At 48.2% G+C, this 27,790-nt stretch overlaps 2 protein-coding genes across 12 annotated transcripts in view; both read left to right on the top strand.

Annotated features, from left to right (window-relative positions):
- Window positions 1-3,261, top strand: part of UNC13B (unc-13 homolog B) — a 380,992-nt gene extending 377,731 nt beyond the window's left edge. For all 11 annotated transcript variants that reach the window (XM_048850215.2, XM_048850214.2, XM_048850212.2 and 8 more), the window contains one exon: window positions 1,330-3,261. In XM_048850215.2, the coding sequence (XP_048706172.2) occupies window positions 1,330-1,615 (286 nt within the window). In that variant the 3' untranslated portion in view covers window positions 1,616-3,261. The remainder of the gene's footprint in view (window positions 1-1,329) is intronic.
- Window positions 3,262-26,183: 22,922 nt separating this feature from the next.
- The window catches only part of LOC125636689 (phospholipid-transporting ATPase ID), a 128,505-nt gene continuing 126,898 nt past the window's right edge, over window positions 26,184-27,790 (top strand). Inside the window, exon 1 of the mRNA XM_048850223.2 lies at window positions 26,184-26,382. The gene's annotated coding sequence lies outside the window, so the exon portion shown is untranslated. The remainder of the gene's footprint in view (window positions 26,383-27,790) is intronic.

Here is a 27,790-nt window from a genome sequence, read left to right as displayed (position 1 = left end):
GCTACGTGCAATAGAATGACCTGTTGGTGTCAGTAAGGTAACCGGAAGCAGCAGGTGCGTCTTAGTCAGGTCCAGTATTTTGGCATGAGGAACCAATTCATCATGACAGTGCTGAACGGTGGCTGCTGCTGGAACACTGATTTCAGGGACAGATGTGTACAATTCATGGCTCATGTAAAGAGCATCTGTCCGTTACCTTCAGACATGCGTATTGTGTGTGTTGCTGCACATCAGCCTGCTTTATGAGGATCCCTTATTTTAATGAGTCATCGCTTTTGTTGGTAGAGTTAAGGCTGAAATTTCCTCATGTGATAGCAAAAGTCTTCCCATTAGTTTCCGTCTTTACTAGCCACATGGGAGAAGCAGCCCTCTAAACCTGTTCCAAGGATACCATCTTCTCCCATGGCTAGAAATGCAGCAGTTCTAAACACTGAATATTGAACTTCTCAACTGGCATTTCATTAATACAAAGCGCCGTGCCCTCTGAAGGTCTTACAAACGGAGCAGTAGACTAGTCCTCATTCAACTCCGTAGTCCGAATGAGAGAGGTTAAATATCACTTGCAAAAGATTTTGGAAAAAAATGGAGCTTGTCACTTTTTTGCTGCTTTGATTGTAAGGAAGGCTGGAAAAGGGTTTTTCCAAAATGTGGCGAAGAGGATTCTGCCCTTTTTTTAACCTTAAAAATATGAGGAAGGTTAAATCTCTGGTTTTGCTGGGGGGGCTTGCTGCGGGGGAGTCTTTGGGATATCTATTCTAAACTCTCACCATCACTGAACAGGGGCCTCCTCTCTCCAAAATGTCAAGTTGTGAGAGTCTCAACAAAAACAATGGTTTAAAAGAGTCTGACTAAAAATCCCTTCTCTCCATAGCTCAAATTTTGCTCTCTTGACTCTTGTGACATCATCATTTTACTAGTTCTCCAGTTATCATAGAGTACTCCATGCTAAACAGGACCTGAATTTCTAATATGAAAAACAAGCAAAAAGGTGAAAAATGGAAGTCAGGTTGTCTTAATCCCTCATAAAGAAACAAAGAATGGCCCCTTTTGTTTTCTTCGTAAAACACCTTTACGGTGTTCTGCTTTGATGAAGATTTTCTTTGGAAGTGAAGTTTCTGTGGCAGGCTCAGAGCCCTAAAATGTGCCCAGGGTGATGGCACATTCCTGTTGTGACAGCTCTGGGGGTTGTTCCCCATGTAATTGCCATGACTCTCACTAAATAAATGTGACTGTATAACATTTTTAACAGGATTCCCTTGTTGCAAGGGGATCTAAGGAGACAGTGTGCTTCCTGCTTTAATTTGAGTAATTTGTGCCTGTCGTTTTCAGCATATTGGGGAATGAAGACGGCCCAGATGCCTATGAGCTCCAAGTCTGTGTGAAGGATTACTGCTTTGCTCGGGAAGATCGGGTCCTGGGGATAGCTGTGATGCAGCTCCGAGATATAGCGGACAAAGGAAGCTGTGCTTGCTGGTGCCCACTAGGGCGTAGGATTCACATGGACGAGACGGGGCTCACGGTCCTGAGGATTCTTTCTCAACGAACCAATGATGAAGTGGCCAGAGAGTTTGTAAAGTTGAAATCTGAGTCCCGCTCCACGGAAGAAGGCACCTGAACTGAGCTCTGAACATTCCCCCTCTCGTTTTCCTTGTGCCAATATGTGCAAGTGTTCAACCATTTTCTTTTCTTAATTACAAAAAGTTTTTCAGTTAGTCTGTGTTCGCTCCAATAGTGCACGGGGCGTGCAGGAAACAAGTCCACCAATCTGATGTGAATTATTTATTTTTAGTGGCTGGGTAAGGCATCCTAGAGAACGAGACACACACTTTTTAGTTCAGATGCAAATTGTGCTTTGTACAAAATGGTTGTCCGTCTGGGCTGGGCACGCTGGGTGGTGTGGAGATGGAGCGCTGTGATTTGATCCTCTGGAATTGGCAGACATGAAATGTCTGCAGAATCAAGCTATGAAAGAAACCACTCAAATGTGCTGGGAGGAGAACGCTGCTTTTGGCTGCTGGGAAAGCGCGGTTGTGCCCCTTACTGCTAAAGGAGGTTCTTGTGTCGAGAGTGCCAGTACATTCCCACGTGACACGCGGGCACCTCAGTGTCAACTTCAGAAACGCGGCTTGTTTTTTAGACGCTGCAGCTAGAGTGAAGTCTGACCAAGATGGTGCTGTCATGAGCAGAGTCAGCACAAGCCAGTCAAGAGCCCGGGTGCCCAAGCCTTTGCCCAACTGAGAGCTGCAGAGACAGCTAACCAGGAGCAGACCACCGCTGAGCACGCTGTCACTAGTTGGTGCAGCCGAATCGCTGTGAACTGAGGGCTCTTGCAGGCTGCTAGATTCCACGAGCCATACTCTGAGCACCTCTGTCCCATGGAGCAAGCACTGTGGTGACGACACATTCAATGGCTGCTCTGTTGTGTTTAACTTCAGCACTGTACTATTATTAGGTTTTTGACATGTAGCAAACACGGGGGGTGGATTTGAATTGGTGGTTCAATATTTACAAGATTTCAACTGCATTTGTTTCCATGGAGTAGCTGAGGATTCCTTGCTATGTACCCTGATGCAATGGCCTGTCTGGGGCAGATACAGCATGTGCTCATCAGAAAGAACTCTGTCCATTCACACAGGCTGGGTGGGGAGGGATCTCTCTTGATCATGAGCTTGCTGTTGGCCATGCAGAGGATGGTTTGCATAAGTATGACTGTCCGTCATTCTGTGAATTCATGTCACCATGGGAAATATTTTTGCACTAGATAAAAGGCGTGTCCAATTTGTTTCTTGTAAAAGGAGAAGTCCTGAGCAAAGATGATTACTGCATTGCCTTTTAACATATTTCTTAGGTAGGGAGACAAAGATTAGGGTTTGTATTTGAGACTTCTTTTCATTCCTGTTTGCAGCCAAGTGAGCACTGTCACACTCTGAAAACGGAAGGTGGAACAAGCCAGTCCTGGCACATAATGTACTGTAACACTGTCAATAAAGTCAAGGACTGCATATTGGGTGATTTCTTTTGTATTTTATTTTCTATTTTTCTCCGACATTTGTACAGCTGTATGATATGAATCTTGTACTTCACAGGCCTGCTTGTAGAGTTCTCAGAGACTGCATATCTGCTTTGTTATTGTCTATAGATGTACTATAATAATGATCTTCAAAACTCCAAGCTATTGTTATGATTTTTAATCATTGTCTGTGCCATTGTTTTAGGAAATGATAGTACAGTCTTTAATAAATTATCGTTTAGCAGCGGTCACTTCTATGCTTTTTGCCTATGACTCAGCCTGTTCAAAACTCATAGTCTCTTTGGTGCTGCAAGTTCTCCACAAGGATATGAACTGTAATTGGTAAATCCTGAGCAAGGTGGAGAGATGCTCAGGACTGAAGGGGATAGGGGAGGCTGTATGAGATTTTTCCTCTGTTTATGATGTTTGAAACACAATTCAGTTGAGTGCTCCGTGTTGTTTCACTTGTGTTATACAATGTGGGTGTCCTCACAGAGACCACTTACCTGATTTGTATCCCCTGGCTGCTTTACTCGCCTGTCTGTTCTCTGGAACCTTGAAGGACCAGATCAGTGTAGCTACTGTGACTGTATCAGGCAATGGGATCTGGCCTGCTGGAGGTTGAATTTTCCCAGCTATCTAAGGCTCTCTACGCCGTGCTGGCAAGCTGTGATGTGCACTCATTTGTTTTCCATCTGTTTTCCCTCTGGAGTAATAGCTGCACACACCTTGTAGAGGGCCAACTATTCAAAATAAAAATGGAGGAGAAAGCTGCCCCCCGGGCCTGATTGATCCTTCTGTTAGGCAGCCTCAGTGGAATCACCTTAACCGCTTCCAGATTTACCAGAACAAAACCCAGACAATGAAAGTCAGCACTCATCACTGTGCTGAGAGAAGGGAGAAGCATTCGAGTGATTTGCAAACTCGTCTTCAGTTACTCTGTGAGACTAATCACATCACTCTGTGTCACTCTGGTGTTGTTTCACAGTCTGACTATTTGGAGTGTACTAACTAGTGCTAACTGTTGCAGTGAAGACAAGCCCAGAGTGACTGGATGAGCAGCTGCTGTGTTGTGCTAACCCAGGCTTTAGCTTGCAGCTGTGTCCCCACTACATTAAGTGGCAGCACCACTTGATCTTGAGCCTTTCCCCGACGGGCCAGCTCAAGTTTTTAAAGCGCCACTTACCTTGACCTACACATAGAATCGTAGGACTGGCAGGGATCTCGAGGGGTCGTCCAGTCCCCTGCACTCATCGCAGGACTAAGTATTATCTAGACTAAGCAGTTCTCAAATTTTGGGTGAGGACCCCAAAGTGGGTCATGACCCCATTTTAAAGGGGTCGCCAGGGCTGGCATTAGACTTGTTGGGGCCCAGGGCCAAAGCCCAAGGCGTTCAGCCCTGGGTTGTGGGGGCTCAGGTTACAGGCCTCCTGCCTAGGGTTTGAAGCCCTTTGGCTTTGGGCTCCCTCCCCCAACCCCACCCACCCAAGGCAGTGGGGCATGGGCTTTGACTTTGCCCCCGCCTGGGACAGTGGGGCTCGGGCAGGCTCAGGCTTCGGTCCCCCTCCTGGGGTTGTGGAGTAATTGTCCGAAGGGGGTCGCGGTGCAATGAAGTTTGAGAACCCCTGATTCTAGACCAGTGGTTTTCAAACTGCGGGTTGCGACCCAGTAGTGGGTCGCAGAATGTCAGGCAGTGGGTCACGGCAGCTCTGGTCGCAGGCATCAATAGTTTTCTTCAACTGGGTCACCAGAAAACATGTTTAAAAACCACTGATCTAGACCGTCCCTGACAGGTGTTTGTCCAACCTGCTCTTAGTAATCCCCAATGATGGAGATTCCACCACCTCCCTAGGCAATTTATTCCAGTGCTTAACCACCCTGACAGTTAGGAAGTTTTTCCTAATGTCCAACCTAAACCGCCCTTGCTGAAATTTAAGCCCATTGCTTCTTGTCCTATCCTCAAAGGTTAAGAAGAACAGTTTACTCCCTCCTTGTAAACAACCCTTTATGTACTTGAAAACTGTTAGCATGTCCCCTCTCAGCCTTCTCTTCTCCAGACTAAACAAACCAAATTTTTTCAATCTTCCCTCATAGGTCATGTTTTCTAGACTTTCATCATTTTTGTTACTCTTCTCTGGACTTCCTCCAGTTTGTCCACATCTTTCCTGAAATGTGGCACCCAGAACTGGACACAAGACTCCAGCTGAGGCCTAATCAGTGCAGAGGAGAGTGGAAGAATTACTTCTCCTGTCTTGCTTACAACACTCCTGCTAATACGTCCCAGAATGCGGTTTTCTTTTTTTGCAACATCACACTGTAGACTCATGTGACAGACCCAGACCAATGGGGTACAGGAGTCTGGTCGAAGGCAAATACACTGGCTACTGGATGAATAGTTTTCTGTTCCCCGAGTGACCAGAGCAGGGGCTGCACTAGAGCAATCAGGAACCCGCTAGATCAATTATGGCAGGTAGACTAATCAGGACACCTGGTTTAAAAGGACCTCCCATCAGTTAGTGGAGGGGTGCAAGGAGCAGGGAGTGAGAAGGCATGCTGCTGGCGGACTGAGGAGTACAAGCGTGATCAGGCTTCAGGAGGAAGATCCTGCTGTGAGGATACAGAAGGTGCTGGGGGGAGGCCATGGGGAAGTAGCCCGGGGAATTGTAGCTGTCACGCAGCTGATACAAGAGACATTGTAGACACCTGGTATCCACAGGGCCCTGGGCTGGAACCCGGTGTAGAGTGCGGGCCCGGGTTCCCCCCATCCTCCCAACTCCTCATCGGACACAGGAGGAGTTGACCTGGTCTGTGAGCAACACTAGAAGGGAAGGTCTCATTTGGAAAAGGATCTGGCCTGTCCCCGACCCGCTAGGTGGATCAGCATAGACTGTGGAGATTGGTCTCCATTTCCCCCATGCTGGCCAGCGATGAGGTTAGCTGAGTGAACGGCAGGTTTGAGCCTCTAGCAGAAGCGGCCAAACTGAGGGCTGCTGTGAACATCTGAGGCGACCAAATCCACCAAAAAGCGCAGGACCCACCAAGGCAGAGGAGGAACTTTGTCACACTCATATTTAGCTTGTGATCCACGATGACCCCCAGATCCCTTTCCGCAGTGCTCCTTCCTAGGCTGTCATTTCCCATTTTGTGTGTGTGTGCAACTGATTGTTCCTTCCTAAGTGGAGTACTTTGCATTTGTCCTTATTGAATTTCATCCTATTTACTTCAGACCATTTCTCCAGTTTGTCCAGGTCATTTTGAATTTTAATCCTGTCCTCCAAAACACTTCCAACTCCTCCCAGCTTGGTATCGTCGCAAACTTTGTAAGTGTACTCTGTATGCCATTATCTAAATCATTGATGAAGATATTGAACAGAACCAGACCCAGAACCAGTCCCTGTGGGACCCCACTCATTATGCTCTTCCAGCATGACTGTGAACCACTGATAACTACTATTAGGGTGACCAGATCGGGACAGTCCCAATTTTGGGGACTTTTTCTTATATAGGCTCCTATTACCCCCTACACCCATCCTGATTTTTCACATTTGCTGACTGGTCACCCTAACTACTACATGTGTGTGTCTGATATTTTTACTGAAGAGAGAAAGCTCTTTGCATCCATTCAGATCCAAACTGGACTTGCCAGTTCTCTTAATACCTGTGAAAGCTGCTGCTATGTATCATAGAATATCAGGGTTGGAAGGGACCTCAGGAGGTCATCTAGTCCAACCCCCTGCTCAAAGCAAGACCAATCCCCAATTTTTTCCCCAGATCCCTAAATGGCCCCCTCAAGGATTGAACTTACAACCCTGCGTTTAGCAGGCCAATGCTCAAACCACTGAGCTATCCCTCCCCTCCCCAATGTCTACCCAACCTGGGAATTACACCTCCCAGCTGCAGTGTAGATATACCCTGTGTGTCCGAGTCAGGTGAAATCCTCATATAACGATGGGATGTTTAGAGTAAAGAAGGGTTACTTGCCTCACAAAAAGATCAGATATTTGTGTTTCATGCTCCTTTAATGCGTAGAGGAATAGCATATTAGTGACTTTTTTTTTGGTCTTTTCTCCACCTTTTGCTTCCCTTGCTTTGTTCCTTGACTTTCTTCCTATTCTCTGGAATTGTACTAATTCTCCTAGCCCCATGTGGGCAGACTCAGGCCTGGTTTACACCTAAAAGTTAGATTGACCTAGCTACATCACTCAGGGCTGTGAAAAATGTTGTCTTGTGTGACCTAACCCCGGACCCCTGTAGATGCAGCTAGAAGAATTCACTGCAGTGATGGAAAAACTCTTGTGGCACTTGTCGTGTAGCCGTATGCTCAGCAAAGAGGCTGTTCCTCTAGGTCAGGACTGAAGGCACCTTGGCAGAGCAGTGTGCAAGACGCTTACACAGCTGCTCTGCCACTGTCCTGTGGATAAACACTTGGCGCTTCTGCAGACACTTCACAGCTATTAATTCATAAAGCCTGAGATCACTGTGCGGTAGGTGTATGCTGTCCCTATTTGACAGAGCGGGGTCACTGTGCAGAGAGGGGAAGTGACTTCACCGATGTTCCACCTCCAGTGTGAGGCAGTGCTGGGAACAGAACCCACAACAGTAGGCCAAGCTTCCTGTCAACAGAGAACTTCAGTGGTCAGGGTGGTCAACAGTAGATCTAAATTCACAGACCAAAGCCACCACCCCTCTCCCCATGTTTTGTGCTTTGCTACTGTAGCTTATATCAAACAGCCTCCACCAGGGAGGGTAAAGAGGGAAGAATCATTTACAGGCTCCCTAGGTAAGGGCTATAAACAAACACAAAAGTCATGAAGGAAAATTGGACTGGGCTAAAAAATAAGAATGGAGCAACTCGGAGAAACTGCCCAACTAAACCTGGATTGGGCTGTGCAGTACCTGTGTCCCTAATTAAAACCATCACACAGGGTTGCTCTTCCCATCAGTCTCTGTCTTCAAGAACTGAAGAAGCTGCTGCAGTCAGAGCCACAGCCTGGCCTGCTAGTCACCGAAGTTGGTCCAGGAAGAGAGATTCTCTCAGGACCTTGTCTCTCTGCTCCTTGAGAGGAGCAGTTCAGCTGTTCGGATGAGTCCTCCGACCAGGAATGTTGCTTCCACTCCAGCCAGTCTCCTCTAAATTGACGTGCCCTTGTCGGAAAGGTTCTAGAATCTGATTCCTATTTCTTTCCATGGCAACTTTTATATGTTCACACACAACATCCTGGTCTGGCCATTACATCTGGTAATGTTCCCGGGGCTCATTACAGCAGTTGTGCATAGAATCATAGAATATCAGGGTTGGAAGGGACCCCAGAAGGTCATCTAGTCCAACCCCCTGCTCGAAGCAGGACCAATTCCCAGTTAAATCATCCCAGCCAGGGCTTTGTTAAGCCTGACCTTAAAAACCTCTAAGGAAGGAGATTCTACCACCTCCCTAGGTAACGCATTCCAGTGTTTCACCACCCTCTTAGTGAAAAAGTTTTCCCTAATATCCAATCTAAACCTCCCCCACTGCAGCTTGAGACCATTACTCCTCGTTCTGTCATCTGCTACCATTGAGAACAGTCTAGAGCCATCCTCTTTGGAACCCCCTTTCAGGTAGTTGAAAGCAGCTATCAAATCCCCCCTCATTCTTCTCTTCTGCAGGCTAAACAATCCCAGCTCCCTCAGCCTCTCCTCATAACTCATGTGTTCTAGACCCCTAATCATTTTTGTTGCCCTTCGCTGGACTCTCTCCAATTTATCCACATCCTTCTTGTAGTGTGGGGCCCAAAACTGGACACAGTACTCCAGATGAGGCCTCACCAATGTCGAATAGAGGGGAACGATCACATCCCTCGATCTGCTCGCTATGCCCCTACTTATACATCCCAAAATGCCATTGGCCTTCTTGGCAACAAGGGCACACTGCTGACTCACATCCAGCTTCTCGTCCACTGTCACCCCTAGGTCCTTTTCCGCAGAACTGCTGCCTAGCCATTCGGTCCCTAGTCTGTAGCGGTGCATTGGATTCTTCCGTCCTAAGTGCAGGACCCTGCACTTATCCTTATTGAACCTCATCAGATTTCTTTTGGCCCAATCCTCCAATTTGTCTAGGTCCTTCTGTATCCTATCCCTCCCCTCCAGCGTATCTACCACTCCTCCCAGTTTAGTATCATCCGCAAAGGATCTGCAGGGAGTTTGGGTCTCATACCGGGAGAAATCTTATGTCTTGTACCTCCAATTGTTACATAGCTGGAGAGAAAGATTTGTCTTATTTTTTTAAGGTGGCTTGTGTACTTGATCAGCAGACAGAGAAAGGGGCTTAGTACTGTGCTAGGCACATCCAGAAGCTGCTGAACTGTGGCTCACCATCCACTGTCTAACGTACTGGATACAGGACAACTTCCATTTATTTTCTATGATGTCCGTGCATGCACTGATCTGCCTAGCCGGCCAGTGGAAGGGCACTCCGGAATGGTGCAGCCCTCACCGAGCAATGGCCGGTTTACATGCCTGAGGAGGGCTCAGAATGTCTCCTCTCTTTCCTAGAGAGCATCTTTAGCCGGGTCCCCTTCTCTTTTCTATTCATATTTTGTACCAGAGGTGGGCCCTTGAGCTCCTGGCTGGGAAAGCTAGCCGCTGGCGCCTCCCCTGCTGTTCCCCCTCCCGCCAGCGCTCTGGGCCCGCCACTCCTGCCAGGGAGCGTGGCAGCGGGGCTGGCTCCAGCCTGGCAGCGGGGCTGCAAGCTCCTGCTGCTCTGGTAAGGGGGTGGGGAGCGGGCAGGGGTCCTGGGGGGCAGTCAGGGGACAGGGAGCAGGGGGGGTTGGATAGGCATTGGAGTCCCGGGGGGCCTGGCAGGGGTGTGGATAGGAGTTGGGGCAGTTGGGAGACAGGGAGCAGGGCGGGGGGGGGTTGGATAGGGGGTGGGGTCCGGGGGGGGGCGGTTAGGGATGGGGGGTTCCCGGAGGGGGCTGTCAGGGGACAAGGAGCAGGGCGGGTTGGATGGGTCAGGAGTTCTGAGGGGGGTCAGTCGGGGGTAGGAAGTGGGAGGGGATGGATAGGGGGGTGGGGGCCAGGCTGTTTGGTGAGGCACAGCCTTCCCTACCCGGCCCACCATACAGTTTTGCAACCCCAATGTGGCCCTCAGGCCAAAAAGTTTGCCTACCCCTGTTTTTTACGATGAGGAAAATAAGTCTCTGTCCATCTGCAACCTTCAGAAACCTCTGGTCTAAAGTCATTTGACCTGTTTTTTCTAGCTCCCTGCCTTGATCCTTCATATATAAGGAGAAGGAGGGTGGCATTTGAGTTCTGATCCAGTGGCTACACAGCTGTTGCTGAAAAGCCAATGCTGATTTAAGCCAGAACTAAAAGTGGCCATGAGAATGGCCAGACTGGGTCAGACCGGCGGTCCACCAAGCCCACTATTCTGTCTTCAACATGCCAGATGCTACAGGGGGAATCATTGAGTGACCAGTCCCAGCTTCTAGCAGTCAGAGGCTTAGGGACACCCAGAGCATGGGGTTGTGTTCCGGACCATCCTGGCTCATAGCCGTTGTTGGACCTGCCCTCTCGGATAGAACTCATCTCACTCTTTTTTCAACCCAGTTATACTTTTGGCCTTGACAACATCCCTTGGCAAAAAGTTCCAAGGTTGATTGTGCGTGGTGGGAAGAAGTATTTCTTTATGTTCGTTTTAAACCTGCTGCCTGTTAATTTCATTGGGTGACCCCTGGTTCTTGTGTTCTGTGAAGGGATCAATAATATTTCCCGCTTCACTTTCTCCACACCTGTCATGATTTTATAGACCTCTCTCAGATCCCCTATTCAGTCATCTCCTTTTCCACACTGAACAGTCCCAGTCTTTTAAATTTCTCCTTGTATGGAAGCTGTTCAGACCCCTAATCATTTTTATTGCCCATCTCTGTACCTTTTCCAATCCTAATATATGTTTTTTTAGATGGGGGTCACCAGAACTGCACACAGTATTCAAGGTGTGGGCGTACCATAGATTGATATAGTGTCATGATATTTTCTCTTATTATCTATCTCGTTCCGAATGGTTCGAAACATTGTTAGCTTTTTTTGAGTGCCGCTGCATATTGAGCAAATGTTTTCAGAGAACTATTTTATACTAGTTTATACTTCTCTTTTGTGTAGCCATTTGTCAACCTCCTGAGTCCTTATTTGGCATTTCATATTCCTGTGCATGGTGTCAAACCTAGGTCAAGTCATTCTGTTTCACCGGAGGAGGAAGCTCTGCGGACGATCACAATCACAGATGTAATAAACCCACAGAAACTAGAGCAAGATTGTGCTCTCAAATTTTGGCATGGGGCAGCTGAATGCTCCTTTATAAAGAATTGGGAAATGTAAACAATGCCTGGTTTTAGGGTAAAGTTCTTTGGCTTTTTTTCAGCCAGCTTTTTCCCTAAGCCTCAGAACACTGTTCCTGAGCTAGGATCCCTCAGGCCCTGAATATTGGCTCCTGGCAGGTGGTAACAGTTACCCTCAGCAAGTTGGAGATGCCAGTCCATGCTGGACACCACTCTGTTACATGACATTCAGCTGATCCAGGCTGTGATTTGTCCGGACCATCTTTTTAAAGTTGATGACCACTCTGATTGTACAATTCCTGAGTGAGCCACATGGGTTTCTCAGGGGGGAGCTGGTACTAGAGTCATAGAAATTAGAGCTGGAAAAACCACGTTGCACACATCTCGCCTATACCACCAGAGGCCAACGTAGGTTTATTCCTTACAGTCTCTTCTCCAAGGAGTGTCCTGTGCATTTCTAAATGGCTGAAGTGCTGGGCTATCAGTCACTGTCATTAGGAGCCTGTATTTCTGTGTTTGTTCTACAGTTGAGTAGTGCTGATAGAAAAGATGCTTTGTCTTTTCAGTAAAGCAAAATCTTCACTCTGCAGTTTATAGCAAACTTCTGGGCGTATTACATGACTTATATCTCAGTATACCTAAGGACTATTCCATGCAGGGTATTTAGTTCTGATAGTGGTTTGTAAAATAACCCAGAGTCTATGCAATCCAAAAAGTAACAATCTATGAATGAAATGGAAACCTCAATCTGTAAAGCAGAGCTTCATCCACCTTGTAAGATAATGGCTCTGTTTTCCCTTTGTGATTTGTACCCTGAAAGTCATCAGAAATGGCGGAAAGCCTCAGCTCTTGAATGGGATAATGCTATGTCCACCTGCTTATTAATCAAACTGAGATGGTAAGGTAGCCCAACGTACTGCTATCCGGCTACTGTAAGTCAGTGGATACGAGCCACACCTCACAACAATTATCTGAACATTGATTGCCATTGTACAACTCTGCACTTACTTCCAAGCTGCCAGGGACATCTATGGAGCAGCCAGCTGGTTTGAGGCAATCTCACATCCCTGAAATTTTGTCTGAAATGTTTCGGTTAGAGTCAGTTGTAGCTTTGAATCACATGGAAACACATTGGGAGTGGAAAAATGTCTGAAATTTTGTGTGGAGGAAATTACAAGAAGAAGAGATGCAGTGGCCATGTTTGATATTTTTGCGCTTTGTGAGCAAGGAGAGGGAGAGAGCTATGTTACATTAAAGGATGTTGCTGCTCCTTCCTTCCTTCTCCCTAAATTCCACCCCATCAGCACCCACTTGTACTCACGGGTCCATCTGGCTCTTATGCGGCGCACAACTCTCCCCAGTTTAATGAATGAGAGTAGTGTCAAATCAAGGATAGTAATTTTGCCAGCTTGCGGTGCATACAATGGTAATTAGGCCCAAGGAAAGGGGACACAGATTAGCATAACTCAGCAGAGAATGCGAGCAACAGGGAGCTGATACAAGGCTCTACGTACCTGCTGTATGCAAACAGCAGCAGCCGAGGGCCCAGTCAAGTCTGTTTCCCTCAGCCCATTTTCCCGTTGTGTACCAAAGGCATTGCTGAGTATGACCTATGTGCTGTACAGAGTCAGGGAAATGCTGATGCCCCAAGGAAAAGATAAACTCTGTGAATCTAGGGTTAAGGCTAGGAGGGATTAAACCCAGGGTTGTGAGTTCAATCCTTGAGGGGGGCCATTTAGGGATCTGGGGCAAAAATTGGGATTGGTCCTGCTCTGAGCAGGGGGTTGGATTAGATGACCTCCTGAGGTCCCTTCCAACCCTGATAGTCTATGGTAAGTCTATGATTATTAATCATCTAGTGCGACCTTCATAACACAGGCCATAGTTTCACCTAGTTACTCCTGCAATGAACACAATCACTTGTGTTTGACTAAAGCATCTTCCAGAAAGGCATCCAGTCTGGATTTGAAGACATCAAGAGATGGAGAAGCCACCAGTCTCCTTGGGTGTTTGTTCCAAGGGTTAATCACTCTCCTGATCAGGCATTTGTCCCTTATTTCCAGTTTGAATTTTTCTGGCTTCAGTTTCCAGCCATTGGTTCCTGTTTTGCCTTTCTCCAGAGGCAAAGACGCAGCAGGTCCAGCAGCATGAATGAGACCTTTTCATCCTGGTTGCTAACAACCATTATTTCTTATGGTAAATGTGGAGGCAAAATTACTGACCCGTACAGTGACCATGCATTCTCCCCACAGCCCCTTCTTTAGAGCTGGACACAATTTTCTCCTGTACCCATGTGACTTCCAGACTTTCTTACTCTCCTTTCAGCTTTTCAAAGAATTCTCTGACTGTCCCGGATCATTCTTGCCCTGCTTCCAGCACTAGTTATGGAATTTGTTTTTAATACAATACTCAGCTTTAGCATAATCAAGCCAGTTGAAAGAGCATGTAATTAATTAGCCTCCCCATAGCAAAACCAGCTGGTGGAGCGGAGCGGAGCGGTCAGCTTCAGATCGTGTAAGGTGCCTCTTGCCCCCGTCCCATCTCCACCCAGGTTGGGAGGTAAAGCTCTGCAGATAAACTTTTGAACTGTGGGGCTGCCCTGACCAGGGACAGAGATGCTGGGGATCCCACAGCAGCCAAAGTGACCATTTGGGCAGCTATGGCCTCATTCTAGGCAGGGTGGGTGTGCCTATGCAAATGAGATCGGCCCCTGAAGTTCTTTTCCACAACTTGACACACCTCACCACCAGATGTCAGGGTGGAGTTCATCCTGACACTGCTTACATTACCAATGCACCTTTAATTCTGCAGCCTCATGCATATGCTTTATGACACAGTCTTTAATTACATGTTATCTATTCCTGCATGGACTGTTAGGATTTGAACTCAGGACCTTCAAAGCCATAGCACAGACCTGTACTATTTGCACTAAGGGAGTACTGGAAACAGGACTGGGTGGTTCTCCTATCCTGACACACTCTTTGCCAATGTGTTACACTGCTAAACAGCCGTATAGTGGTGGGTCTCCAGATTCCTGGGTTCTGCTCCTGGCTGTGGGAGTAGTATTTTAGAAAAGGCCAGGACCATCCAGGTGTGTATCTCCTGGTCAGAGCGTACACACCACTGCCTCCTTGCCAGGATAATCCTGTCCATTGGTTTCCTAGTAGGTACCTCACAGCTGCATTTCAAGCAACTCTGTGTTTTTAAAGTATTCTTTGTCTCCCTTATCCCTGCCCTGGCTGGTCAGGCCTTTAGTTGCTTTTTATCCAGACCCTCCCTGATAGGTGTTTGTCTAAGAGCAGGTTAGACAAACACCTGTCAGAGATTATCTAGATAATACTTAACTCTACCTTGAGTGCAGGGGACTGGATGACCTCTTCCAGTTGATGATTCCCGGGTGCAGTCCTCAGTTTTGCCCAATCAGTTTAAAATACTGTCTTCCCATTCTGGGATTACAATAGTCTTTCCCCTGTTCCTGTAAGTGCCTATGACAGGGCCCTGTGAGTAGCAACACCTTGGTCCCTGAGGTTGCTGCGGCACTGGAAAGAGCACAGGTGTAAAGGGAACCAATTAACTCGTTGGTGTTGGGGATTACCGACAGGTGGGTGGCAATTGCTGGGCTAGTGAGGCAATTGGCTCAGTAGTTGGGAGGATATAAGTGGGAGGAAGAGGAAGCAGGGGGAAGCTCAGAGGGTGAGAGAGAAGGCTGTGGGGGCAGCAGTTGCTATAAGCTGGCAGTGTGTTCTGTTATACTTTGTAAGTGATGAATAAATACGCAGCTGCTGAAAGGGTGACAACCTGGTGTGTGTTTGTGGTTAAGAGAGCAAGAACCAGGCCAGGCAATGTCACCCACTGGGCACTGACGGGGCCGCCCTGGTACACTGCTCCTGCTGGGGCTCAGCAGGGTTAGGGCAGAGGTTTCCAAACTGTGGGGGGTGCCCCCTAAGGGAGCATGCAGGAACATTCTGGGGAGTGAGTGATGACACCAGGTGGCTCGGGCTCTGGCCCTGGGGCCGGGTGACAGGCCTCGGGCTCTGGCGGGGTTCAGGGAGGGAGCGCACCTCCACCCCCGACTCACCTCAGCAGGCCACCCAGCCTGTGGGTCTGTGTCAACGCCTCTTGTCCAGCACTGGCTCTGCCCCCCGAGACTGTCGCATGCACCTCCACCGCTTGCATTTTCAGGGTGGGGCAGGTATTGGGAGGGCACAACCCAAAATTGTAAATCAAAGGGGGATGGGGAGCTCAGCTCAAAAAGTTTGAAAACTGCTGGGTTAGAGCTTGTTCCTCTGTGCTTCCCGGGCCTCCCTTGTGGTGCTTTTCTGCCCTCCTTGGGGCCAGACCTACCTTCTTCCTGGAGTGCTTCATGCTGCTTCACACAGCTGCAGCTTTTATGGGAGAGCCTTTCTCCAGGCCCTTTTCCCAGCTCATGCTGAGCTGCCTGTATTCCTCCCCAGCCTTCACCAGGCCCTTCCCAAGGAGGAGAGTGATAGGGCTTGACCCCTGTCATCTGAAAAGCAAGGGAAAGAACCCAATTAGTCATGTTCTGCACCTGGGGGCAGTCACTAATCACCTCCTGGATAGCAGACTGGTCCCCTTTCTCCCAGCAAAGCACACTTTTTTACAGGGAATAGCTCTCTCTCTCTCTCTCTCTCTCTGCTTTTCCCCTTTGGGCTGGTTTAATATTGGGGTTTTGCCCATCTCAGAGCATGAGGAGGTGGGATGGTTCTCTGAATTTAGGGACTGTCCCACAACGTTTAGGGTAGGGGACAAGCCAACTCATCTGAGAAATCCCATAGTTAATTGGAGGGGAAGGACCAAGCTCCCCGACTCTAGGACTGGTGGACAGAGAGCCTCACTACCCCTATCCAGTGTCATCAACCCCAAGTGGTCAAAATACCTGAGTTACACCCACAAATAATACAGTGGAGTTCTGTTTCTTTGCTTGCTAGATTTGAAGCCTTTAGGAGGCGTTCGGGTCATGTTTGCAAGCTTTTCTCCATAACCACAATGACGAGAAACTTGTGGGTTTTTTTTGTTTTGTTTTGGTTTTTCAATGGAAGCTCAGACTCTTGCAACTTCCCATGGCTACTGGAGCTGGTGCTGCCAGAAAAACACCAAATATCACGAGTTAATCGAATCATAGAAGATTAAAGCTGGAAGAGACCTCAGGAGGTCATCTAGTCCAACCCCCTGCTCAAAGCAGGACCAATCCCCAACTAAATCATCCCAGCCAGGGCTTTGTCAAGCCTGACCTTAAAAACTTTTAAGGAAGGAGATTCCACCACCTCCCTAGGTAACGCATTCCAGTGCTTCACCACCCTCCCAGTGAAACTGTGTTTCCTAATATCCAACCTAAACCTCCCCCACTACAACTTGAGACCATTACTCCTTGTTCTGTCATCTGCCACCACGGAGAACAGCCGAGCTCCATCCTCTTTGGGACCCCCCTTCAGGTAGTTGAAGGCTGCTATCAAATCCCCCGTCACTCTTCTGCAGACTAAACAAGCCCACTCTTCCTGACCCTCAACACTAGGGCTGCCAATGTTGTATTTGAAAAATGAGGGATTGTTTTCTTAGCACCCCTGCCCCACCCTCCTCCTGATATTATTTATTATTAATAATAATCAGCAGTCCCCGACCTTCGCCAGGGGCTGTTCCTTGCTGCTTTTTTCAGCACTCAGCAACTGCCAATCTTGTTGCACAGAGATGGAAAAAATGAGGGATGTCCCTTGTAATAAGGGGCTGTGGACAGCCCTACTCGACACCATGAACCCAAAGTGGTTTTCGGAGCGGCCGGCCTGTATGGCTCTGGCTTCCCCTTCTCTCTCCAGCCGCCTCTGGCTGCTGTCCAAAACCTACGGTGCCCCCACCTGCCCGTGGGCACCGCTCCCCCGGCGCGGGTGGGCGGCACACGAGGGCTCCCGCCCTGCCAGCAGAGCTCTGCCCCAGACCTTGCTGTGGAGCTGGGGCCTAGGCCTGGCCAGAGCACCGGCCTCCCCCATTCCCAAGCGGGGCGCAGTGCCCCGGGGAGCCCAGGCCAGCTGGCAGGCAGGGGGCATCTGAGCCAGCCCGGTCAGGTAATGGGGGGTTGTGGGGAGAGACGACACTGGGCCTAGCTGAGGGGCCGGCCCAGGCGGTAAAGGGCGGAGGGGAGCGAGCTGCCCGTCCCGCCCTGTCTGTGGCGTTGGGGGATGGGCTTGCCTTGCCAACGGCCCTGATTTTGCCCCATCCTCACGCTGTGGCCCTGAGGGTGAATCTGGGTCCGTGGCACTTTGGAGTTACTGGGGAAAGGGGGTCACGGGGCGGATTTGTCAGCACGAGGCCTGAGGCGAGCCCCGTGCGGTAACCGGGGCGGGGGCTTTCTCTGGGGAAGCCTAGCCCACGGCACGCCCCGGCTGCTCTGGTGCTGGAGCTGGGTTGTCTCCGGAGCTCCACGGGCACGTGGACGCGGTGGGGTCCGTGTGGAGCTGCTCAGAGTCGTAGCCCCCGTCGGAGCCTGGTGGAGTCGTGTTCACCTGCTTTATTTGCCTCCACGCCAACCTGTCCGCGCGTCCCACGGGTTCGTTGCCCTCACGCCGACCGAGCTGCCAGGTTTGGGCTGTGACCGCAGCAGCGGAGCGCCAGCTTTGGACAAAGCACCTGTTTGAACTGCAGCATGAGGGAAGAAGGTTCGTGGTGGTATTTCCGTTTGTCTTAGGTCTGTAAGGGTTTAGTGAGGGGCCTGACCTGAGGCGAGGAGGCTAGGTAACAGGTTCTGGGGGTTACTGGGTCCAGACACAGTAAGGGAATAAAACTGGAGCAGTAAATAGAAAGTAACTTTCTCCATTCCCTTTGAAGTCTTCCTGAAGTGATTTTTAAAGCGAGCCCCCTTGGAGAGCAAAGCAGCTCTGTGAATTGGAAATTCAGATTCTTTAAAGCTCCCTGAGAATTAATTTCCACCTTCTATTAGCATCAAGTTTAGAGGTCTACTCAGGTGAGCAGAGAGCCTATCACACTGAACCTTTCTCTATCCTGAGAAGAGAGGAGATAACGAGCAGTTTCATAACCTTGCGTAGCACTTCCAAATGCTCAGGCATCTAGTACGGGGCAGTAGCAGGAGCCATGATAGCATATTGCGCTGCTTCTGAGCAGGTGATATTCTGGGCAGCAGTGTGGAGAGGACAAGATACAGGTGCTCAGAAAAATGCAGGACATGTGGGAAAAACCTTAACTAAATGGGCCCTCTGCTAAAACATCATTCATTAATGATCTGGAGGATGGTGTGGATTGCACCCTCAGCAAGTCTGCAGATGACACTAAACTGGGAGGAGAGGTAGATACGCTGGAGGGGAGGGATAGGATACAGAGGGCTCTAGACAAATTAGAGGATTGGGCCAAAAGAAATCTGATGGGGTTCAACAAGGACAAGTGCAGAGTCCTGCACTTAGGACGGAAGAACCCCATGCACCGCTCCAGACTAGGGACCGAATGGCTAGGCAGCAGTTCTGCAGAAAAGGACCTAGGGGTTACAGTGGACGAGAAGCTGGATATGAGTCAACAGTGTGCCCTTGTTGCCAAGAAGGCCAATGGCGTTTTGGGATGTATAAGTAGGGGCATAGCCAGCAGATCGAGGGAAGTGATTGTTCCCCTCTATTCGACATTGGTGAGGCCTCATCTGCAGTACTGTGTCTAGTTTTGGGCCCCACACTACAAGAAGGATGTGGAAAAATTGAAGAGAGTCCAGCGGAGGGCAACAAAAATGATAAGGGGGCTGGAACACATGACTTATGAGGAGAGGCTGAGGGAACTGGGATTGTTTAGTCTGCAGAAGAGAAGAATGAGGGGGGATTTGAGAGCTGCTTTCAACTACCTGAAAGGGGGTTCCAAAGAGGATGGATCTAGACTGTTCTCAGTGGTAGCAGATGACAGAACGAGGAGTAATGGTCTCAAGTTGCAGTGGGGGAGGTTTAGGTTGGATATTAGGAAAAAAAATTTCACTGGGAGGGTGGTGAAGCACTGGAATGGGTTCCCTAGGGAGGTGGTGGACTCTCCTTCCTTAGAAGTTTTTAAGGTCAGGCTTGACAAAGCCCTGGCTGGGATGATTTAGTTGGGGATTGGTCCTGCTTTGAGCAGGGGGTTGGATTAGATGACCTCCTGAGGTCCCTTCCAAACCTGATATTCTATGATGTGTGACCCTTTCCTGCTTCCTCTTTTCTGGTCTCCATTCAAACTGCATTGAAGGTTTGTACATGAAGATATTGTTAGAATTATTCCTCTCTTTCCCATCAGTGTGACACTACTTTTGTTAAGTATCAGTCACCAGTGCTCAGGTTCATGGGTGTTTTTTGGAAACCATTTGTAGGTGACAAATCTGAGGAATTGCACAGATTGAAGTGTTACTAGAGGAGGTTTTGGAATTAACTGAGAAACTGAACAGTAACAAGTCACCGGGCCCAGATGGCATTCACCCAAGAGTTCTGAAAGAACTCAAATGTGAAATTGTGGAACTATTAACTACAGCTTTTAACCTAAAAAGAAAAGGAGTACTTGTGGCACCTTAGAGACTAACCAATTTATTTGAGCATGAGCTTTCGTGAGCTACAGCTCACTTCATCGGATGCAGTTTCCACGGTATGCATCTGATGAAGTGAGCTGTAGCTCACGAAAGCTCATGCTCAAATAAATTGGTTAGTCTCTAAGGTGCCACAAGTACTCCTTTTCTTTTTGCGAATACAGACTAACACGGCTGTTACTCTGAAACCAGCTTTTAACCTGTCCTTTAAATCAGCTTCTGTACCCAGTGACTGGAAGATAGCTAATGTAACGCAATATTTGAGAAGGGCTCTATCCTCACCTGGTGTAAATAGCATAGTTCCATTCATGACAATGAAGCTACACAGATTTATGCCAGATCAGGATCTGGCCCTTCATCTTTTATTCTACAAGAGAGAGACTGACTCCCAAGCAGTCTGCTCTGCATCTCCTTTGGATGGAACTTTAACTGGAGCTCCCACCAGCTCAGGGAAGATATGAAAGATCCAGGGCACTTTTTGTGAGAATCTGGGTTAGTTCTGGCATCCTTTGTCAAATTTCTCCTCCCCTTGAATATAAATATTCAGTGACTGTGGTGCACTGAGCTGTGTGAAGTGTTAGCTATAACCCTCCACCCCAGAACCAGCTGCAGTTTAGTGGCAAAGTAATTCTTGTGTATATCTTTTGTGCAGGGCAGGGTTGTCTACCCATATTCATTGCTGTTACTCCAGTTTTATACCATTGTTGCAGTGTGGTGGTCCCAGGCCCTTTGCAGTAGGTATTGGAGTTTGTTTTGTGCATTATTATTGTGCAGAATCCCTGATGCCAGCAAGGGGCAGTGAGAATCCTGGGCATCAGTGAGGGATTGTACTGATGGCCTTGGCCAGATGTGCTGGTTTAAGACTCAGACACTGGCATCCTTTCTTCACTTAAATGTCCTAGTTTTATTTTAAATAGTGGTGAGTGCACTGACAGTTCATCAGCCGGAGGGAGTCTGTTTGTGCAACAAAACATCCGGCGTGGCTGAGAACAAATCAGACAGAATTAAACAAGACAGGGAGGCCTTTTAAATTCTAGCCAGTAACAATAACCGCATGTCTATAGAACCAAGTCTTGTGTTGTTCCTTGGTACGTTTGTGGCTATCTAGCATTAAATATCAGGGTGCATCTGCTAGCGTGTTTGTGAATGGGAGACTTTTAAGTTCTGAAAATGAGTCTATATAACTGAATATACATGGGAATTTCCCCCAGGGATCAGGATCACATCTTCTAAGGCAAAACAATGTTGCCTGTTGAGGATAGTCTCCAACCTTCATAATGTAGAGATCTCAGTAAATGATCGAGTTGAATAGTCAGGGTTATGGGTTCTTACATTCCCCCCGGTTCTACAGAACCCTGTGTCTGGCTCATGTCATGGGTGGCAGCAGGATCCTTCTCCTCTGTGGCATTTAATCCATACATGTGTGCGCTGTGCGTCTTAATCAGCCCGTTTGAACTGATATTTGTATCTGGCTGCTCCAGTCTTTGTTTAGGCCTGTGCCCACCTTCATCCAAGTGCTTTCATTGCTGGGCACTCAAAGGGGGTGGGGTGTGTGTGCATTGTAAATTGCTATGTATTAATAACTGATACTGGCATGGCTTTGCGTTGGCATGTTCCAGAGACTAAAATAGACATGGGTCTTGCCCCAAAGACACTTTTGGTGTTAAAGGGTTGCCTTGTTGGTGGAGTGTTAGAGTTTGTATGTCATAGAATCGGAGGATTAGAAGAGACCGCCAGGGTTATCTAGTTTAACCCTTTGCCAAGATGTAGGATTTGTTATATCTAAACCATCCAAGACAGATGGCTCCAGCCTCTTCTTGAGAACCTTCAGTGAAGGAGATTCCATGACTTCCCTAGGCAGTTTGTTCCATTGTCCTACTGTTTTACAGTTAGGAAGTGTATCCTGAGATTTAATCTAAATCTGCTGTGCTGTAGTTTGAACCCATTGCCTCTTGTTCTGCCCCCTATGCAAGAGAGAACAACTTTTCTCCATCTTTCTTATGGCAGCCTTTCAAGTATTTGAATCATAGACTATCAGGGTTGAAAGGGACCTCAGGAGGTCATCTAGTCTAACCCCCTGCTCAAACCAGGACCAATCCCCAATTTTTGCCCTGGATCCCTAAATGGCGCCCTCAAGGGTTGAACTCACAACCCTGAGTTTAGCAGACCAATGCTCAAACCACTGAGCTATCCCTCCAGATCTCATGTCTCCACTTAATCTCCTCTTTTCCAAACTAACCATACCCAGTTCCTTCAGCCTTTGCTCCTATGGCTTGCATTCCATCCCTTTGATCATCCTTGTCACTCACCTCTGGATCCTCTCCAGTTTCTCTACATCCTTTTTATACAGCAGGGACCAAAATTGGCCACAGTACTCCAGCTGAGGCCTAACCAGCACCGAGTAGAGGGGTACTATCACCTCCTGTGACTTGCATGCTATGCCTCTTTTAAATCAACCTAAAAGTGGATTTGTTTTGTTTTGCAACAGTATAGCATTGGTGACCCAGGCTGAGGTTGTGATCCACCACAACTCCTAGATCCTTCTCAGCAGTGCTGCTGCCAAGCCAGTTAACCCCCTCTGTGTTTGTGCATTTGGTTTCTCTGAAGCACCTTACGTTTGTCTTTGTTAAATTTCATTTTGTTGTCTATAGAGTAGTTCTCCAATTTATCAAGATCCCTTTGAATTTTAGTTTTATCCTCCAAAGTGTTTGCAACCTTCCCTCCTCTCCCCCCCCCCCCTTTGTGTCATCTGCAAATTTCATCAGGATGCTCTCTACTTCTACATCTAGGTAATTAATAAAGATGTAAAATAACACTGGACCCAGAACAGATGCCTATGGAACCCCATTTGAGACCTCCTTCCTAGCTGACGTCATTCCATTAATAGTTACTCTTTGTTTGCAGTTTAATCAATTATGTATCCACTTAATGTTAGTTCTACCCACCCCACATTTCTCCAGCTTACTTATGAGAATGTCAGGACACTTCAGGGGAATGTAAAGTTATTTAAATAGAGTGTATCAGCTGATGAGCAGCGAGCTCATGAGTCAGTGACTCCCACCATTCCCTCTGTGTCAGGGCGACTGTCTGAGCATAGCACCTCTGAGTTTCAAGAGCCTGTTTCCTAAAGTGAAATACACTGATGGTGTGAAATACTGAAGAACGCACCTGTGCTTTAGCATCACCCCTTCAATTAGGGAGGCCTTGTCCACCTACTTGGACCAGCAGGAGGGCTGTATCATGGTTTAGTTCTGCACTTGCAGCCATCCATCACTGTTGTGTAGAGTCCCCTTGTGATAGGGAGCTTAGGGCGTATGGCACTGGCAGGGCCAGGAGCACTGAGAAATCTTGTCAGAGGCCCCTACCTTGACCTTTTCTCCTGGCAAGTACATTACCCTGCAAACACTTACAGTGGAGGGCCCCTAATATAGCAAAATGTTTGAAACTGAACAAACATGGTCGGTAATCAGCACACCAACAAGAAACAACGTTCAGTGCAGATAAGAAAAATAAATCTCTGGCACCATCAGCAGAGCAGAAACCAAAAGGCAAAGGCAGGAGTGAGGGAGAGGCCAGATCTGTCAGTTCCCTTCCCTGCAAAATACACTTTTTAATCTCCTCTGTTTGGCAGCTTCAGGAGATAAGGCTAAGAGGAAGTAAAGGGAAAAATGAGTTGTGTGGGTGGCTCTAGCGAAATGAGTCTTTCCATTAAACAGCAGCAGTTGTACTGCCTTTTCCACAATTATCGCAATTAAAGCGAACCCTTCCTTTTCAACTGCAAACACTGATCTCTTTCTTGTGGCTCGTTGGCTCTGATAGTCTAAATGGTTTAATCTCAGACTGCAGTCATGGCTCCAAATTTTGAGGCTACTGCTAATTTTAAACTGACTTTATTTTTGGTTGTGTTACTGAAACACTGAGGAAAATAAACAATGGTAATTCTGCAAACTGACCCAGACTTTGTGTGAGTTTCCGTACCAGCATGTTGAGTCGTAGCCACAGCACCTGATGGCATCATTTTAAGTGGTGAGCATGTTATTGCTAATTTCAGCCTGGAATCCAGCAGGGCCGTTGGAACCATTTGTATTTGTCCTTAAGGTGGAAGAGATTACTCTTGTGAAGAACAAGAAATGGAACCAAGGAGAGAACTGGATATTGACAAGAGAAGAGCTTTGTCCGCTCATTCAACCAGAGCCTATAACATTTGATAAGTGATTCCCAGCTTTTTAAAAGTCTTTCCTGGATGCCTTGAGTCAGCCCTTCCTTAGGCTGTGGAGACTCTGATTCTATCTCAGATACTTATCTAGTTATCTGGCCCCCATTACCATAGTAACTGAGCCCCCCACAGTCTTTAATATATTTATCCTGCCATACCCCTGAGGGCTTGGGAAGGATCATTATCCCATTTTACAGGTGAGGAAACCAAAGCACAAGAGGTGAAGTGACTTGCCCAGGGTGTGTCCATCTGCAGCAGAGCTAGGAATGGAATCCAGACATTGTCATTGGATTGTTTGTTAGTTTTTTAAAGCCCTCTCTCTGTTTTAGCAATTTCACATGTTGTTAGGAACATAGAGAAGGAATTTTATTTATCTGTGATTTTTAACACGACCCTCTCCCTTTCATTCTTACCTTTCAACTCACTAACTTTCAGGCAGCATTTTTAAAGCCTATCGGTGGCTGATCCCTGTCAGTCAAACTCAAAAAGAAGGTGGTGGGAACATCCCTCAGAACAAATCAAAACTCCAGAAATCAAATGACCAGGTGGAGGCTGCATTTCTAAAGTGCTGGCGGTTTCAGGAGAGACCCTGGGCTGTGGCCGTCAGCCACTGAATGTTTTCTGTCTTATGGTTTCATGCTGCCACCCATCACTCTAGTAGCTGGGCATAGAATCATAGAATCATAGAATCATAGAATATAAGGGTTGGAAGGGACCCCAGAAGGTCATCTAGTCCAACCCCCTGCTCAAAGCAGGACCAATTCCCAGTTAAATCATCCCAGCCAGGGCTTTGTCAAGCCTGACCTTAAAAACCTCTAAGGAAGGAGATTCTACCACCTCCCTAGGTAACGCATTCCAGTGTTTCACCACCCTCATAGTGAAAAAGTTTTTCCTAATATCCAATCTAAACCTCCCCCACTGCAGCTTGAGACCATTACTCCTCGTTCTGTCATCTGATACCATTGAGAACAGTCTAGAGCCATCCTCTTTGGAACCCCCTTTCAGGTAGTTGAAAACAGCTATCAAATCCCCCCTCATTCTTCTCTTCTGCAGGCTAAACAATCCCAGCTCCCTCAGCCTCTCCTCATAACTCATGTGTTCCAGACCCCTAATCATTTTTGTTGCCCTTCGCTGGACTCTCTCCAATTTATCCACATCCTTCTTGAAGTGTGGGGCCCAAAACTGGACACAGTACTCCAGATGAGGCCTCACCAATGTCGAATAGAGGGGAACGATCACGTCCCTCGATCTGCTCGCTATGCCCCTACTTATACAGTTTTTAACTGTATGTTTTAACTGCATGTTTAACTGAACTCTCCCCCCAGCCAACTCTCCCCTTTCCAAACTTCTCCTTGTGGAGAGAGCCTTAAATGCATCCGATGAAGTGAGCTGTAGCTCACGAAAGCTTATGCTCAAATAAATTGGTTAGTCTCTAAGGTGCCACAAGTACTCCTTTTCTTTTTGCAAATACAGACAAACACGGCTGTTACTCTGAAACCTGTCATTAAATCAATCTAGTGCCAAAGACTGAAGTGCTAGCTCTGACCTGTGAGTTAATTTTTATTTGCATTACAGTAGTGTCCAGAGGCCTCACTCAGGTCCAGGCCCCATTGTGCTGAGTGCTGTCCAGACCTAAAATAAAGAATGGTTCCTGCTCCAGTGGGCTTACCTAAATCTCAGTGGCTCTTTCTCACTAGCACATATTTTCTTCTGTGGCCTGATGGGGAAGATCTGTTTTCACTTTTGAAGTTCTCCATTGAAGCTGTGGCCCAGGAACCAAACCAGAGTCTGCTGAATGCAGAAGGTTGGGAACAGGATCTCTTCCCCCTTGCTGCAACCTGTGTGAGGTTTTTCAGGTGGTGTTTCTCTTACATGAAATACAGAGTCCTGTTTCTGGTGCCTATGGTATTAATATCTGATGTCATACAAGAGTCCAATGATCAATTGCTTTTTATTTACTCAGTGCTACACAGTGCCATGTTCCACCCACAGACCCAGGAGCCATGCTGTGTGTGTTGTCTTTCATAGCCTTTATTAACTATGCCAAGTGCCACGGGGACTCACTGTAACTTCTGATCCTAAGTGTCCGATACCGCACGTCTCGGCAGTCTCGCCTGCAGCTCCTGGAAAGAGCACTTTTCCCTCTTGGGCTTTATACCACTGTTGACGAGTTAGAGAGAAGTTTGGCATTCTGACCTGTATGTTTATCTAGGAGTTTTTAAAAGAGCAGTAGACATAGTGCTTTTCTTGGCAAACAACTCCAGATAGAAAAGGAGACACAGAGAACAGCCAGGTAAGTCACTTATTTTATATGATAGAGAAGAAAAATGTAAATCCTTGTGTGAGAAGCCCTGATTTCAAAGCTTTCTATTCAGGTAATTTCCTCTTCAGAATGCTGGTTTCTTTTGCGTCTGTACATGTGAGATAATGACTGGCATTCTAGCGGCTGTCTCTGACATTTATCGGCGATAAGTTTCCTGCAGGCAATGGAACCCTGCTGTTGCAGTGGTGTTCAGACCAACTTAATGAATTCAGGCCATTCAGGTGAGACCTGATTCAAAGCCTACTGAAGTCAATGGAAAGGCTCCCACTAAGCCTCTCTCCATTTATTTTTTCCCTGCGGAGATTAACTTTTGATTTCTCTGTGTGCTGAAATCTGAGAGGTCTCTTGCCACACTCAGCACTAGTGGCTTCATCTCTATTTTAACAGAGATTAAACTACTGAAAGCACTTCACTAGCGGTGTGATGGATTCTCCGTCAGCTAGAGTCTTTGAGTCATGATAGGATGTCTGTATAAAAGCAGGGCCGGATTAACCTTCTGTGGGCCTGGCGCCAAACATTTTTGTGGGCCCCCATGGAGGCAATGGAGCCTGGGGCGGGAAGGTCAGTCCCCAGAGCGAGGGGCCGGCCAGGGGCATGGTATTGCAGGGGTGGCCCTGTTCCACCCAGTTCAGTGCGAGGGCACTGTTTACAAACCGGCAGTTGTCAGGTGCACAGTGGCCCGCCCAGCCCTGTGCGGCCAGCGCGCCCCTTCCCATCGGGGGCTGGCCCATGCCACACCACACAGCCCCCCTGCCCAACATCCCCCCGACACCCTATGACCAGAGCCCCGCCCCAGACCCCCTGCAAATACACAGTGCCCTGCACAACACCACCCCTGCCCAGTGCCCTCCTGCCCACAGCCCCACCACAACTGCCCAGCATCCTCCACAGAACCCCCACTCCCTAATGCCCCAACACACACATCTTCCCCGCCCGCTCCCAGCCCAGCACCCGCCCCCCAGGTCTCCCGGAGACCGACTCCCTGCCTCCCGGCCGCACTCACTGGCCCTGCTGGGAGGCGACTGTGTCTGCTGGGCTGAGCTGCCAGAGCAGCCAGGGCTGGTCCCAGAGCTGGGAATTGTTCCGGCCCCTCAGAAATGGCACAATCATCCAGGCAGGCTCCCTTGGGACCCACTTTACTGGAGGGGCCCAGCCAAGCCCTCACACTGCCCCCCCCCAAACTGGCTGAGACTGGCCAGGCTTCTGCCCCAGTCCCAGACAGCTCAGCGCCGGGGAGACAGGTGGGGCCCCACAGGTGGTGGGAAGCAGAGACTGCCCTGAGCCGGAGGTGCCTGGGGTCTGGCTAGGGGGCAGAGAGGAGCAGGGGGGTGCGGCCAGGCCCCTAGGTGCAGTGGTGGCCAGGGAGGCTCCGCGCGCT

The sequence above is a fragment of the Caretta caretta genome, chromosome 5 (genome assembly GCF_965140235.1).
Source record: "Caretta caretta isolate rCarCar2 chromosome 5, rCarCar1.hap1, whole genome shotgun sequence".
Classification (NCBI taxonomy): domain Eukaryota; kingdom Metazoa; phylum Chordata; order Testudines; family Cheloniidae; genus Caretta; species Caretta caretta.
The sequence above is the reverse complement of the archived record's forward strand: the minus strand, read 5'-3'. Positions and strand labels throughout refer to the sequence as shown.